The sequence below is a fragment of the Balaenoptera musculus genome, chromosome 1, assembly GCF_009873245.2.
Source record: "Balaenoptera musculus isolate JJ_BM4_2016_0621 chromosome 1, mBalMus1.pri.v3, whole genome shotgun sequence".
Classification (NCBI taxonomy): Eukaryota; Metazoa; Chordata; class Mammalia; order Artiodactyla; family Balaenopteridae; genus Balaenoptera; species Balaenoptera musculus.
Window position 1 is genome coordinate 81,191,930 of NC_045785.1, and position 16,559 is coordinate 81,208,488.

General features: G+C 37.3%; 1 protein-coding gene across 6 annotated transcripts in view; it reads left to right on the forward strand.

The window, feature by feature from the left end:
* RPAP2 (RNA polymerase II associated protein 2) overlaps positions 1 to 16,559 on the forward strand; it is an 85,383-nt gene that overhangs the window by 41,607 nt on the left and 27,217 nt on the right. For all 6 annotated transcript variants that reach the window (XR_005022592.1, XM_036874342.1, XM_036874363.1 and 3 more), the window contains one exon: positions 9,030 to 9,098. Coding sequence is in view for 5 of the 6 variants with exons in the window: in XM_036874342.1 (XP_036730237.1) it covers positions 9,030 to 9,098 (69 nt within the window). In the remaining variant the exon portion in view is untranslated. The remainder of the gene's footprint in view (positions 1 to 9,029; positions 9,099 to 16,559) is intronic.

Below are 16,559 nucleotides of genomic sequence, written 5' to 3' on the forward strand. Positions count from 1 at the left end.
GAAAGGTTAGCTGAGGGAAGATGAAGACCAGGTGCTACTTTGTTTCATTGATTTTTAAAAGACTTGTTACTCAATTTCTTGCAGACAGTGTTTATTTAATCACCATTCTGAGCAAACTGGTAAAGTCACTGAAGACACAATAGTTGAAATATTAGAATAAAGCCTTTGATCTTGAACTACAAATATGAATTTTGTACTTCATTTTTTACCCCACTCGTTTAGAATAGATGAACAAGTGATTCAACTTACTCTGCCTATATTTTCTAAAGCTGTTTTTCTATCTAATTGTATGTTTTCTTTCCTTTTTTTTTTAAACTATTCTGAGGTTCTCAGAACTTACTAGAAATCCATTGGAAAAAAATGGCTACAACTGCAAGATTGCCACATTATTACTTTCATGTGCCCTAGAAATTTAGGTATTTCAGGTTGGAAACCACTCACTGTCCAGGCTATTTGTTATTTTGGTCTTTTGAAGCAGCCCTGGTAATAATGTTTAGTCCATGTCAATACGTGTATTCAATGTAGTACTTATTATCTACCGGACTGTGCTTGGCACTTTACACATTTAATTTCCAAAAAATAGTGGTATTATCCTCATTTTACAGATGAGAGATGAGGGATTAAGTAATCTCAAATCACACAACTAGTAGTTGGGTTTAGACCCCAAATCTAAGTCGAGAGGATAGATCTTAAGTGGCCTCACCAGAAAGAAAGAAAGAGAGAGAGAGAGAGAGGGAGGGAGGGAGGGAGGAAGGAAGGAAGGAAGGAAGGAAGGAAGGAAGGAAGGAAGAGAATGGTAACTCTATGTGATAGAAATGTAAATTAGCTTGATTGTGGTGGTCATTTCACATCGTATACATATATCAAAACATCATCTTGTGTACCTTAAATATATAAAATTACTATGTGTCAATTATACCTCAGTAAAGCTGAAAAAAATTTATTTTATAAATTTATTTTATTTATTTATTTTTGGCTGCATTGGGTCTTCTTTGCTGGGTGTGGGCTTTCTCTAGTTGTGGCAAGCGGGGGCTACACTTTATTGCGGTGCGTGGGCTTCTCATTGTGGTGGCTTCTCTTGTTGCATAGCATGGGCTGTAGGCGCGTGGGCTCAGTGGTTGTGGCTCATGGGCTCTAGAGCGCAGGCTCAGTAGTTGTGGCACACGGGCTTAGTAGCTCTGTGGCATGTGGGATCTTCCCGGACAGGGCTTGAACCCGTGTCCCCTGCATTGGCAGGTGGATTCTTTTTTTTTTTTTTTTTTATAAATTTATTGTTTGTTTTTATTTTTGGCTGTGTTGGGTCTTCATTGCTGTGCGCGGGCTTTCTCTAGTGGCAGCAAGAGGGTGCTACTCTTCATTGTGGTGTGCGGGCTTCTAACTGCAGTGGTTTCTCTTGTTGTGGAGCACAGGCTCTAGGCGCATGGGCTTCAGTAGTTATGGCTTGCAGGCTCAGTAGTTGTGGCGCGCGGGCTCTAGAGTGCAGGCTTAGTAGTTGTGGCACACAGGCCTAGTTGCTCTGTTGCATGTGGGATCTTCCAAGAGCAGGGCTCGAACCCGTGTCCCCTGCATTGGCAGGTGGATTCTTAACCACTGCGCCACCAGGGAAGCCCCTGAAAAAAAAATTTTTTTAAGGAATCTATTGGTTGTCTCGGTAATTATTAGTATTAAAGATTTTCTTTTAAAAAAAAGTAATTTCATTTATCACCACTCTAGACCCCAAGTAAGAACTCTACTTGAGCGGATTCTGTTACCTGTGCCTTCTGTGACACATAAGCTAGCCAAGACAAGAGGCACAGTGTTCTTTAGTTTAGTAAGAGGTAGCCAACAGACTGCAGAAATGAGGAGACTCAAATGTCATTTTCCTTTTATATTTATAAACTGTTACTTTATCACCTTTTTCTGTCATCCTTACTATGTAAGTATAAGTTTTTTCAAGTTACTTTCTGCATTATTTACACTAAATTAAAATAAAGCCTAGATGAAACAATATGATGTGTGGGATTTGCTTCATAATTATCCAGGTTAGGGTGATGTTGAATATGAGGTTGTATAGATGAAACATGATTGACCAGGAGTTGATAATTGTCAAAGTTGTGATAGCTATATGGGAGTTGATTTTATGTTCTATTTTTATATATGTTTGAAATTCAACAAGTTCTGCAGAAATAAGCCAAAAAATTCTTCTTTGTTTTGGTGTAGTGGATGCTATATATAAAAACGTTGTTGTTAAGTTATTTTTGAAAATATTTACTCTTTAGTACCTGCAAGTCAAAGTCTATAGCTTTAATAAAAATTGCTTAAATTGACTTTGCTGCTTTTTAGCAAAATGTCAGTTACAATACAGAAAGATCTCTGGTAAGATAACGCGTTTTGGGGTCTTCAGATTGTGGCAGGACAATTTTAACAGGTATGTGACCACAGGCTAGGTCTTCTAGGTGAAGTCTCTGGGAAAACGCAGTATTGATGACAGTGACTAGTGTTGGGAGATCTTTTCAGTCAATACTGGTGGTGGGAGAGTTGACATAAATAACCATATCTTTCTCTTTGAAATGATAATCAATAATAGGAACTTGTAGAACAGTGATTCTTAAGCCAGTTGTGCATCAGAATTACCTGGGGAGCTTTTAACAACTGCAGATGCCTGGCTCCACCCCTAGAGATTGAGTTTCATTTGGCTGGGGTTGGGCTCGGACATTAGTGTTTTTCAGAAGCCCCCCAGGTGATCCTAATATTCAGCCAGACTTGAGAGCCTGTTAGAAGTAAACATGAAGCAGCTTTTTCAGCTCTTTGAAGAATCTTTCCCCAGTGAATAGAGCTGTGCTTTCCACTGAATTGCATCATAGTCATTTATCTGGAATGTTACATTGATTTACCTGTCATAGTGGTTCCATCAGAAGCTGCTTGGTAATGATTCACTGTTGTCACTGTTGAAGCAAGATATTTTTCTAAATATGATTTGAATTAAAATTGTATTTTGACACACAAGTCCTTTTTAAATTTCATCAGTGATGACTCAATGTATTTTTTCTAAATCTGTATTGAATTTCCAATTATATTTTAAAACTCTGCTTTTAAAATGTTTTCTATCAAATATTACTGTTTTAATTTTTGAATTATCACTCAGAAAATAGTTAAGTATGATAATTTAGCATCTGTGCTTGAAATTATTTTGGCTCAGCAAAAGGGGAAATATGATAGCAGGTAAAAATTTTGCTGTTCTGCCACTTAAAGTACTTTGAAGTGAAAGCAGAGATCTTGTGTTTTCCCCAATGCCTGAAATGGTAGCATAGAGCAGGCAGTCACTAGATTTTTTTTTGAACGAGTAAATAAATTCATGAAATCTTAAATTTGTCTTGGCTTTGGGAGATTTGAATATAGAAAAGGAAATTCTATTTAACTGTTTTTGACATTTTTTTTTTTCTTACATGCTTACCCTTCTTTGGCCTTTTTTGGTTATGTGCTAGATTCTGTTTTAGTTGCTACAGATAAAACAGTGAACAAAATGAAAAAAATTCCTTCTCTCATTATTCTAATGGAGAGGATATGTAAAATTTTAAAGACAATATGTGTGTTATTATGTGGTGATATACCTTTTTCCCTTTCCCAGTTCATTCTCCTCCTTTTCTCTCCAGAAGCAGGGAAAAGGGGATGGTACTAAGGAGGAAGATGTGATTTTTAAATAGGCTGGTTAGGGAAGACCTCATTGAGAAGGTGCCATCTGTATAAAGACCTAACAGTTGGTGAGGGAACAAGCCGTGTTGCTATCTGTGAAAATATATCAGACAGGGAACAACAGGTGCAAATGCCCTGAAGCAGAAGCAGGCCTGGTATGTTCACAGAATATTAAGGATGCTGGTGAGGCTGGAGAAATGAGCAGAGGCAAAGGTACAAAGAGATATGGTCAGAGAAGTAAAGGGCAGGGAATGGCTATAGTATAGTTATATAGTCCTTGGAGCCATGGTCATTCTTTGACTTTTACTCTGAGTGAGATGGAGAGCAGTTTGTGGATTCTGAATAGGGGAAGGATGTGATCTGACATATTTTTAGCAGTATCACTCTGTCTGCTGATTTGAGAATTGTAGTAGATGGTCAGAGGCAGGAAGACCGTTTAGATGCTGTTTAGGATGTTGTTTCAGTAATCTAGGCAAGAAATGATGTTGACCAAGGTGAAAGTAGTGGAGGTAATAAAAAGTGATAAGATTTTATTTTGAAAATAGAACCATCAGGATTTGATGACTGATTTGACATGGGATATGAAGAGAGTCGAGGTTACCCACCAAATTTTTGGCTTGAGCAGCTGGATTCTAGAAGGATTGGGTAGCCATTTACTGAGATGGAGATACCTGCAAGAGGACCCAGTTTGCGGGGGAAGATAAGGAAATCAATTTTGGCTGTACTAAAGTTGAGATGCCTATTAGACATTCAAGTGGAAATGAAGGTAGATCATTAGATATAGAAGTCTGTAATTCAAGAAAGAGGTACAGACTAGACATAATAAATTTAAGAGTTGTGAGCACATAGTTATCTAATATTTAAAACTATGAGATTGGATGACATCACCAAGGGAATGAGCACATATAGAGGAGAGGAGAGACACAAGGGCAGAGGCCCTGGGGTGATCCAAAATCTCAGAAGGAGTGCCAGTCAGAGGGGAGGAGAATCAGGCGAGGGGAAACCAAGTGAAGAAAGTGTTCCAAGGAGAAGGGAGTGATCAACTGCATCAAATGCTCCTGGTAGATTAAGGTGGGAACTGAGAAATGTCCATTGGATTTGGCAACATGGATGTTGTTTGTACATTTAATCCTCACAAGAACCCTGTGAGGTAGGTAGTACTATTGTCCCCATTTTACTAAATTAAAAAAAAAAAAAGTTTCAGTGGGCTTCCCTGGTGGCACAGTGGTTAAGAACCCGCCTGCCAATGCAGAGGACACGGGTTTGAGCCCTGGTCCGGGAAGATCCCACATGCCGCGGAGTGACTAAGCCTGCGAGCCACAACTACTGAGCCCGCATGCCACAACTACTGAAGCCCACTCACCTAGAGCCTGTGCTCCGCAGCAAGAGAAGCCACCGCAATGAGAAGCCCGCGCACCACAACAAAGAGTAGCCCCTGCTCACCTCAACTAGAGAAAGCCTGTGCGCAGCAACAAAGACCCAATGCAGCCAAAAATAACATAAATAAATAAATTTTAAAAAAAAAGTTTTACAGCCATTGAATGTGTCCAATGTAAAACACTACTAATGACAGATCTGAATATTGAACCCATATCTGTCAGACTCTTTAACCACTATACTGTACTTGCTTTTTATATCATATAGACTTTTAACTATGGAAACATTTGTAGACATTTTAACTATGGAAAAAATTCAGAATAATGTAACAAAGATACACATATTCTCCACTCAGAATTAATAGATTTTAATATTTTATTAGATTTGATTAAGACATACATTTTTAAATAAAATAAATAAAATGTTATAAGTTCATTCATTCAGATAAAATTAATTGAATCTCTTCTGACTCTTATTCTGGGCACTTGTAATAAATATGTGAAGAACACAAAGATTCCTGCCCTCAGCCCAGGCAAAACAGATAATAAACAATAACTGTATGTTAGAAGGTGGTAAGTGGTACGAGGATAAAGAAAAATATATAGCAGGATAAGGAAAGTCAAGAGTTTGGGGCTGGGAGGTGGAGGGAGTTGCACTTACTAATAGTGTGGCCCAGGTAGACCCTACTGCAAAGGTGACATAAGAAAACTTATCTATCATTCAGGCAGATGGAATCACCAATGCAAAAGACCTAAAACATGAAGTCCTCTTTGTCCTCTTCCCCAGTCCATTCTCCTTTCCTCCCAGAAGCAACCAGTACTGTGAATTTCATGTATATCTTTCCAGTCTTTGTTTTTATACTTTTAGTACATATATTTGTGTCCATAAATGTGAATATTGTCTGTTCTTGATTTGTATAAATAATGTCATACCATACTTGCTTTCATTCAAATTATGATGAGCAAAATGTGTAAGTTTAGTTCATTCATTTTTTTTTTTTTAATTTTATTTATTTATTTATTTATGGCTGTGCTGGGTCTTCGTTTCTGTGCAAGGGCTTTCTCTAGTTGTGGCAAGTGGGGGCCACTCTTCATCGCGGTGTGCGGGCCTTTCACTATTGGCCTCTCTTGTTGCGGAGCACAGGCTCCAGACGCGCAGGCTCAGCAATTGTGGCTCACGGGCCTAGTCGCTCTGCGGCATGTGGGATCTTCCCAGACCAGGGCTCGAACCCGTGTCCCCTGCATTGGCAGGCAGATTCTCAACCACTGCGCCACCAGGGAAGCCCTAGTTCATTCATTTTAACAGCTATTTAGTATTCTATAAAAATGCCACGATTTATCATTTTTTATATTATAAGCAGTGTCACATCAGACATCTTCATATACGTTTCCTTATGCATAGTGAGAGAGTTTAAGGTTTATATTTAGAAGTTATTCATATGCATTTTCAGTATTATTAGATATTGCTAAATTGTTTGATTACGCACATCAACAGTGTGTTAAAAGTAATATTTCTTCATGTCCTTACCAACCCTTGGTATTGTTAATCTTTTCTTTTTGCCAATGTAATGGAGTGAATTATTTTTATATTAATTTCCCGGATTAATAGTGAGATTGAGCTCCTTTTCAAATGTTTACTGGCCATTCAATTTTCCGCCTCTGTAAATTGCCTGCTCATGTCCTTTGCTAATTTGTTTATTGGCTGGTTTTTTTTCCAAAGACTTTATTTAAAATCAGTTTTAGGTTCATAGCAAAATTGGGAGAAAGGTACAGAGATTTTCCTTATGCCCCCTTCCCCCACACACGTAGCCTTCCCCGTTAAAACCATCCCCCACCAGAGTCATACATTTGCTATAATTGATGCACCTATGCTAATGACATCATTATCACCCAGAGTCCATAGTTCACTCTTGGTGTTGTGCATTCTATGGGTTTGGACAAATGTATAATGACATCTATCCATTATTATAGTAACAGAGTATTTTCACTGACCTAAAAATCCTCTGCACTCCACCTATTCATCTATCCTCCCTTACCTCACAACTCCTGGCAACCACTGATCTAGCTAGCTAGCTATTTGGCTGCACCGGGTCTTAGTTGCCGCGTGCAGGATCTTCATTGCCGCATGCAGGATCTTTAGTTGCTCATGCAGGATCTTTTAGTTGAGGCATGAGGGCTCTTAGTTGTGGCATGCCAGTTCTAGTTCCTTGACCAGGGATCGAACCCGGGCCTCCTGCTCTGGGAGCTCAGAATCTTAACCACTGGACCACTAGGGAAGTCCCTGATCTTTTTACTATCTCCATAATTTTACCTTTTCCATAATGTCATATACTTGGAATCATACAGTTTGTAGCCTTTTCAGACTGGCTTCTTTCACTTAAATAATATGCATTTAAATTTCACTTAAATAATATGCATTTAAACTACCTCTTTGTCTTTTAATGGCTTGATAGCCCTTTTTTTTATGGTGTTATTTATTTGGCTGCATCAAGTCTTAGTTTCGGCACTTGGGATCTTCGTTGCGGCATGCGGGATCTTTCGTTGCAGCACATGGGCTTCTCTCTAGTTGTGGTGCGCAGGCTCCAGAGCGCACGGGCTCAGTAGTTGCGGCGCGTGGGCTTAGTTGCCCTGCGACATGTGGGATCTTAGTTCCCCAACCAGGGATCAAACCCACGTCCCGTGCATCGGAAGGCGGATTCTTAACCGCTAGACCACCAGGGAAGTACCACTAGCTCATTTCTTTTTAGGGCTGAATAATATTCTAGTGTCCGGATGTACCACAGTTTATCCATTTACCTACTAAAGAGTACCTTGGTTGCTTCCCAGTTTTTGACAGTTATATTAGTAGAGCTGCTATAAACATTCATGTGCAGGTTTTTGTGTGGGCATAAGTTTTCAACTCCTTTGGGTAAATAAATACCAAGGAGTGTGATTGCTGGATTATATGATAGGAGTATGTTTAGTTTTGTGAGAAATACCAGACTGTCATCCAAAATTGCTGTGCCGTTTTTTTTTTTTCCACCAGCAATGAATGAGTGTTCCTCTTACTTCACATCCTTGCCAGCATTTGGTTATGTTGATGGTCAGGATATTGGCCATTCTAATAGTGTGGTATATCTCATTATTTTAATTTCCATCTCCCTGATGACATATGATGTGGAGCATCTTTTCATATGCTTATTTGCCATCTGTATATCTTCTCTAATGAGGTGTCTGTTGAAGTCTTGGACCCAATTTTTAATTGGGCAGTTTGTTTTCCTATTGTTAAGTTTTAAGATTTCTTTGATATTTTGGATAACAGTCCTTTATCAGATGTTGTTGGCTGTTTTTTTAATTGATTTATAAATGATATTTTTAAAATGCTTTCTGAGAAATAAGATGACTACAATGTATTTTATTGTCATCAACTGCTAAGTGATAGAATTTACTTCTGATTTTTTAAAACTTAAGTTTTCTTGAATAAAGACCTAGTATTACAATTTATTAAGTCAACTCTCATTTCTGTAAATTATGGATTATGACATCCCTTAATTGCCTGCTGCCAACCTAGCACAAGGTAGAAAGGTACAAAAGGTGAATTAAAATTAAAATCAGAAATTGCTTACCTTGTCAGCTTTAATAAAACATTTGATTAGGGAAAAACATAGAGGATATGGTTACAGGGAGGTGTATGTGTTTGTGTATTTTAATAAACCATGCAATTCAGTTTCCCATATTGTTCCTATATCGCCATCTTGTCTAATAGTAGTATTGTTATAAATATATAAAAGTGGGGCTAGAACACTTCCTTTTGAGATGGCCATTATTAGATACTGAATATCAAGCCACATTGTTATACTATTGACTCTTTTCTATCAAATATAACAAGAATTAAAAAATAGTGCTCTTTAACACACGATATCATAAATCTGATTATATCTAAAAATGGAAAGGTTATGTATTTAACAATCTTTGGGTAAATTTTATCTCACTGTCTTTCAGATTAACAAACAGAAATATTATACATAAACCTGCAGAGTGGACATTAATTGCTTTGGTGTTGCTGTCATTGTAAGTACTCTTTCATATTTTTAACTCTAAATACTAAATATGAAGAATTTTGATTAGGGGAAAACAAAGTTATTCATTGATTTTCTAAACTTTCTTGGAAAATATTGTACCTCTATTTTGTGCCTATTTTCCTTTCCTATATGATAAAATAACTTTCATGTAAAGTGATATGCTATATTTTGATAAGTTGTAATCATTCTCTTTATATTTTTTACTATCTTTTCTTTTAAGGGCATTTTTCTTCTCAAATATTATTTGTAATCATTTGAAAGAGAAGAACATCTCCATGTGGAATATGATATATGCAGGCTAGTCTCTTAATTTCATTTTTAACAGTACATTTTATTAATGTTGAATGGCCTCATTATGTTACATCTGTATTTTTACCAATATAGCTAATGCTATTTCATTTTTCATCAGCATTTTTATCAGTGATATCATCAGAAAAGTTTTGCTTTCCAAATTAATGTGCATCTTTAAAATCAAACAGATTTAAAGGAACTAAAGTAGATACTACACAAGCATATATAAAACATTTAATACTCATTCACCTTTTAAGAAATCACTAGTGGTGTCTAAGGCTGTCTTTCAATAGAGTTAAAACCATCTAGTAAGTGTAGTGTTTTTCAGCTTGAATTGCAAAAGTCTTCTTTTGAAGACCATTCATTACTGCATTACTGTTGCTACTTGGTACTTGTTAGGTCATTGAAGCCCATAGGACATTGAATACTTACTGGACACCCAAAGGTCAAGAAGTGTTATGAGCCAACCTCATAGCATCTCCAGCCCTACTTTTCTTTCTTTGATGTTACTTCAGTCTGACATGTTATTCTGGCCTCACTGTCCCACGGAAGGCTGTGCTGGGAGGCATTAGAGTAGGCTTCAGTGAGCCAGCATCCGTGTCACCCAACGAGATACAGCTCACATGATTCGTTAAATCAGAACACAGAAAATAACTTTACTTGAATGCCCTGACATAAATTTTTTATCAACCATAAGAACAAATCTTTTGTCATTTCTGCTATTCAGTGTTCCAGTTGAATTGGTAATTTGTGAAACAGATCTTATTAATTTTTTAGAAAGTTCTTTCCAGTTTATGAAATTTGTAAATATTTTGGTCACTGGCAAAAAAAATATCAGTATCTCTGCTCACCCACCATATCCTATGCCTGCTAATAAACCCTCATAGATAACTGTTCAACTGTACTTCTGTAGTTCATTATACTAAAGGGGAAGTAGCTTTTTTGGTTGACAAGTCAGAGGCCCAGGCTCAGCAGTAATCTCAGAATCTTGCTTTCTGAGCCAGTAACTGGAAGTATTATCTTAATGAGCAGCTGCTTACTGAGGACACGTTAGGTCCTACTTCTTTTTGTATCAAACTATTGCCTCATCTTCTCCAAAATGTATAGCAAGGAACAACAGAAAAAAGTATGGAAAATGAAATTTAAAAGTCTACCATCAAAATTTCCTAAGTTTATTCCATATAAAAGTATACCTCTGGTATTTGATTTTAATAGAGGCACCCATGTGGCCCAAAATACTGAAAGCTTTTCTAGTCCTTTTATTTGACTTGCCTAACTTTGGATGTAGTGTAGGTATTTCAAGGGTCAGTAACCCATAAAAATAGTAACTTAATTGAATTCAAGAAACAAAACTGCACACCTCTTAGACGTATTGCATATTTCACATTGTGCCGTCAGTCTTAAGGTTGTAGCAGTAAACACTGTTTCCTTTTGTCATTCACCTCGAATCCTTCTCTTTCATTATTCCCTAAGCCCTACAGTTAGATCTACCCATCTTTCTCCTAGTCTTTGGTCCTTTTGATCCCTTGACAACTAAAAACCTTTCCAGTTAGGGCCCTTTTGGCTTCTTTTAAAATCTTTGGTCACTATAGACACCAAGTTAGCTGGTACCTCTTGGGTTTTGCCTTTCAAAGCTTGTTTTCTCATAATTTTCTGTAACTTTTGCTATAGGCCCTCTTTGAACATTCTTTATCTTCCCTAGCTGAATCTCCTTATTGTTTGGTCATCTGATCCTAAGACTTCTGTCTCCTGTCCCCATATTATTTTATTTCTTATTTCCTCATTTCTCAGAAAATCCCCTTTAGCTTTTCATATTTCTGCCCCCCAGGGAATCTGTGACTCAACCGATAGCCCCTTTCCTACTCAGCCTGTCCTTTTTTCATCTTTTTAGAATAAATATTACTATATGAGATGGGGATAAAATTAAAATATATATCCATTATGTTAAAACTAATCCCATTGGCTTCTGTAAAGTATAATTATACTTTAATTTGTATTTGCTCCCCTCTTTCCTCCCACTTACAGTTCACAGTTACTTTTTAGGGAAGATATTTTGTTACTGGGGAAAGAAAAAGTAGGCATGAGGGCCGGCATTAGATAAAGAACCTTAAACCCAGTGGAAAATATGGAGACTTTAGACACTCAAAGAGGTATGTGCATATGAAGAGAAAGGAGGTCAACACTCACATGTATTTGTAGAACAGTAACCCCTCATTCAGCCTTTTGATTTATCGCCACTAAGATTGAACGTAGGCATACATGGGATTACCTTTTTTTTTAATAATTATCCTATGATTCAGAAGATCTTTGTATCTACTCTCAAATTGCCAATGGAATTTTTTTAGTCATTGTAGACATTTCTGGAATTCATATTAAAAAGTGAACTTCTGGGGCTTCCCTGGTGGCGCGTTGGTTGAGAATCTGCCTGCCGATGCAGGGGACACGGGTTTGAGCCCTGGTCTGGGAAGATGCCACATGCCGTGGAGCAACTAGGCCCGTGAGCCACAGTTACTGAGCCTGCGCGTCTGGAGCCTGTGCTCCGCAGCAAGAGAGGCCACGATAATAAGAGGCCCACGCACCGCGATGAAGAGTGGCCCCCACTTGCCGCAACTAGAAAAAACCCTCACACAGAAACGAAGACCCAACACAGCCATAAATAAATAAATAAACAAATAAATAAAAAGTGAACTTCTTATAAATCTTTATAGCTAGGAAAAAGGTTCTGAATGGCAGTTGTAGACACTGCAGATGAATATAGTTAAGATAATACGCTCAGTATTATTATAACAACGGTACTGTTCTTTGTATATGAATATTGCAAAGTTTTGTTATTATTAGCATTTGTTGAATGCATGAAAGGTGTTTTCAAAATTCCTCATGAGAACCACTTAGAAAAGGATACATATACACATATATAATTTTATTAGTAAAATAAATGGCTCAAGTCTAGCTCTTGTTAGAGGGAAAAATCAACATTTTGAGCAAAACATGATAGTCAAGATGAAAGAAATCTGGGTCTTGAATTTTCACATCTGTATTCTTAAAAGTAGATATGGTGTCTCTGTAGCAAATCATCTTTTCCTAGTAACTTCCCTTGCACTTTCACAGATGTATTAACATTTTAAAAATTTGAACCACAGTGTGTAATTTATCAGTGTATACTGATGGGAATTTTATACCCATATAATCTCAGAAGGAACTTCATCAAATCAAATTGGTTCACTTGATCTTTCCACACTCAATGCATCTATATATAAAAATACAATATGACTCATTCACACTTCATTTAGATTTCTCACTAGTTCCATAGGACTTGGATGGCCAGTGTGACTGCAACATTTATTGATATTTATACTATGCATTCAGACCCTAAATAGTTACCAAGAGCACACTGAAAGACCTTCAAAGCTTAAGCAGTATACATTTTTTTTTTTTTTTTGCTGCATTGGGTCTTCGTTGCTACACGCGGGCTTTCTCTATTTGCAGTGAGCGGGGGCTGCTCTTCATTGCGGTGCGCAGGCTTCTCATTGCAGTGGCTTCTCTTGTTGTGGAGCACAGGCTCTAGGTGCACAGGCTTCAGTAGTTGTGGCTCACAGGCTTCAGTAGTTGTGGCACACCGGCTCTAGAGTGCAAGCTCAGTAGTTGTGGCGCACGGGCTTAGTTGCTCCGCGGCATGTGGGGTCTTCCTGGACCAGGGCTCGAACCCATGTCCCCTGCATTGGCAGGCGGATTCTTAACCACTGCACCACCAGGGAAGTCCCAGTATACATTTATTTAAGAGTGAAGGAATTAATGTTCCTTTACTCCTCTCATTTTTATTTAATAAATGTTATAGTTAACAAAGATAAGTTCTCAAGAACTCCTTACACATAGAAGGACATCTATAATAGTGATAATGCTGTTTTTGTTTGTTTTTGCTTTTAATAACTGATTAGAAATGCAATAAAGTAACCTGGTAGTTGGTGTTATTGCTTAAACTCCTGGCTATAGTAATATTTTTTGTTGAACCTTATCATACTTTATGATTACATACTATATGTTGAAATAATACAAAATCAAATTTGATTTTCTCACATAAATATGCTCTAATAAAGATATTAGGCTCTTTCCACAGTCTTGATACATGATTTTTCATAAAAATGTATATGAATATATATAGTCTGCTGTAAATATTTTAGTACCTGTATGCTCTACTGTGTAAAGCTTTTAATGTATTTATATATTTTGATGTGTTTATACAGCAAATTAGAAAGCACAATAAATTACATTAAAGTGTGTTTTCTGATGCCTCCTCATAGTATATCATATATTTGTTTTTATATTCTCATAATTTTCATCTACCCTTACCCTACCCTTCTGTATAGGAAAACAGAAACTGAAGGATCACTTTTTATCATGGTCATGGTTTTCAGAGTAGTTTTTCTCTGAGAAGATTTTGACTGGTATTTTGAGATTTTATAGCTGTAGGACACCTGCCTCAGCTCGGTCCTTATCCTCCTTTCCCTCTTCCCTTTGCCCTTAGTCTTCCCAGTGTTCTTTGACCTCTGTCATTATACTTGAGCCTGTAACACGAGTGGGGACTATGCAGATGCTGACCTAAAGCTGAGAAATCTAGGGAAGGGTCCAGACCAAGGCTGGCAGCCAAATAGAAGCCATATAGAAGGCTATGGAGAAGCAAATTGACTGGCCTGAGTTCTATGTGCAGCACACATGCCAGAAATACAATAACTTCTTGTATTTAAAATGTAACTTTTTCACCCAAGTTTAATGTGGAACCTTTGTAAAAAGCCCACTGCTTATGTATTGTGATGATCTATGGTTAATTTTAGCATAGGAGTCCAGAGTCTCTTTGTGGATAGCCAGGGAGAGGTGTGTATTGTGTTCCATGGGAATGATTTGGTTATCTAATGAAGGAGTAAGTAGGTAAATACTTACTTACTTTGTGCTACTTAGAAAGAATGGAGGGTAGAAAGTGACTTGTGGTAGTCTAACATGGATACATGCTATTCCTAGTTTTATGCCCTTGATGTTCTCTAATGGAAAGCTTTCAAGATCATCTCCAAAAATGTCTGCTTTCATTTTATTTATCTGAACTGTCTGTTTTCAGTGAACTGTGGCCCACTTCCTAGACAGAGACCATGCAATAGTTTATTCCCCCTAAAAGCTTTGAGTATTCCCGTCGTTCCGGGAGTAGCACGTAAGTCCTGGGAAATGGTATTTAAATAAGCTCAACTTGACCATGATCACGAAACAAAAGCCTTCACTGGACGTGGGCAGCCACTTTAGGTAACCATCATAAAGATAGACACTCAGGAGAGTCACTTCCCTAGGGCACTAGGCATGAATGGAAAGATGTGACCAAGGCTTTTTGCCTCAGCAGATTGTTTTTTATAGCGTGCCCATCACTAATTTCCTTAGAGAAATATGTGAGCACACCATGAAAATGAAGAGATGGTTCCTTAGAAATTTATTGGTTCTCAGAAGTATTCCAAAGCCTTTCTCTTAACATTCCCAATTTAGTTCTCAGTATTTGCGACCATAATAGAAGATCATTGAAATAATTTTTGTTTCCTTATAATTATGGAATTTTTTTATACTTAATTGAATTTTATTGAGATATAATTCCTATAACTTAAAATTCACCATTTTAAAATGTATAATTCACTGGTTTTTAGTATATTCACTATTTTGTACAACTATCACCACTGTCTGATTCCAGAACATTTTCATCACCCCAAAAAGAAACCTCATATCTATTAGCTTAGTCCCAGTTTCCCCTTCCTCCATCCCCTAGCAACCACTAATCTACTTTCTGTCTCTATGGATTTACCTATTCTGAACATTTCATATAAATGGAATCATATAATATGTTGCCTTTTGTATCTGGCTCCTCTCACTTAATGTATTCAAGGTTCATTCATGTTGTAGCATGTAACAGTACTTAATTCCTTTTTATGGTTGAGTAATATTCCATTGTATGGATATACCACATTTCATTTATCCATTCATCAGTTGATGGACATCTGGGTTGTTTCCACTCTTTGGCTCTCATGAACATTTGTTTACAAGTTTTTATGTGAACGTAAGTTTTCGGTTCTCTTAGGTATATACCTAGGAGTGGAATTAGTGGGTCATGTGCTAACTCTGTTTAACCTTTTGAGGAACTGCCAGACTGTTTTCCACAGTGGCTGCACTGTTTTAAATTTCCACTGGCACTCCATAGATTGAACTTCAAAGGTCATCTCTTCTTGCCTTAAACCCAGTAGTCCCACCAGGCTTATGTTTGCAGTTTTTCCAAACTTTTAATATGCTTGTTCATATTAAATTTAGACCTTCGTGGACTTGTAACATCAATTTTTTATGTTCTAGGAATTTCTACTATGTATGCGAAATGAGTACCTATGAGCCCCCTCACAGAAAAAAAAAAAAAGATCATAGTGTTGAATATGAGACCATATAAATTAAATGCTGAACCATAACTAGTGGTATTTATTTTGGATTCCTCAATATCCATAAAATTCCTGTTTTGTTTTGTTTTTTGCTTGTGTAAATCTTGGATTTGTTTATCTTATGATATTTACTATCACAATACCCTTGTCATTGTGAAGTTTAAGTAAAGTACTTATTTACTGAGGGTTAAATAATAATTAGATTATTTCTAAGCCCCCTATACTTATTGCTGAGAGTTTATCTAAGAAAAATAAAATATTTTTTAATTGAAGTAACTTTATCCTCAGGCTGTGTGGGAACCCAGATATTTTCTAAAGGAAAAATAATACTTGTGTAAATTTTTAACCAAAGACTGCTTTCTTCAGTGATTTTTTTTTCCCTCAGAATTCCTCATATTTTTGGCAATTTTATAATGTTGTTTTTTTAATCCATAAGTAGCTAAGAGTCCCCAACCTTGGGCCAGAATACATATTAAAGTCACCAAGGATCCTCAGCAAAAAGATGTGCTCCCAGCTTCCCCTTCCCAAGCAGCACAGTAACAGCAGTGGTGACAGCTAGTATCAGGCAGCATTTAGCCCTTACCAGTCACAGCCTCGACTTGAGGAGTCAGTCTCCCTATGTACTCTTGATATCTTTACATCCTGAGTGAGCTCACTGAGAGCACAGGTCGGGGGAAGCCAGGAAGCATGAGGCGTAAGGGCATTGTTAT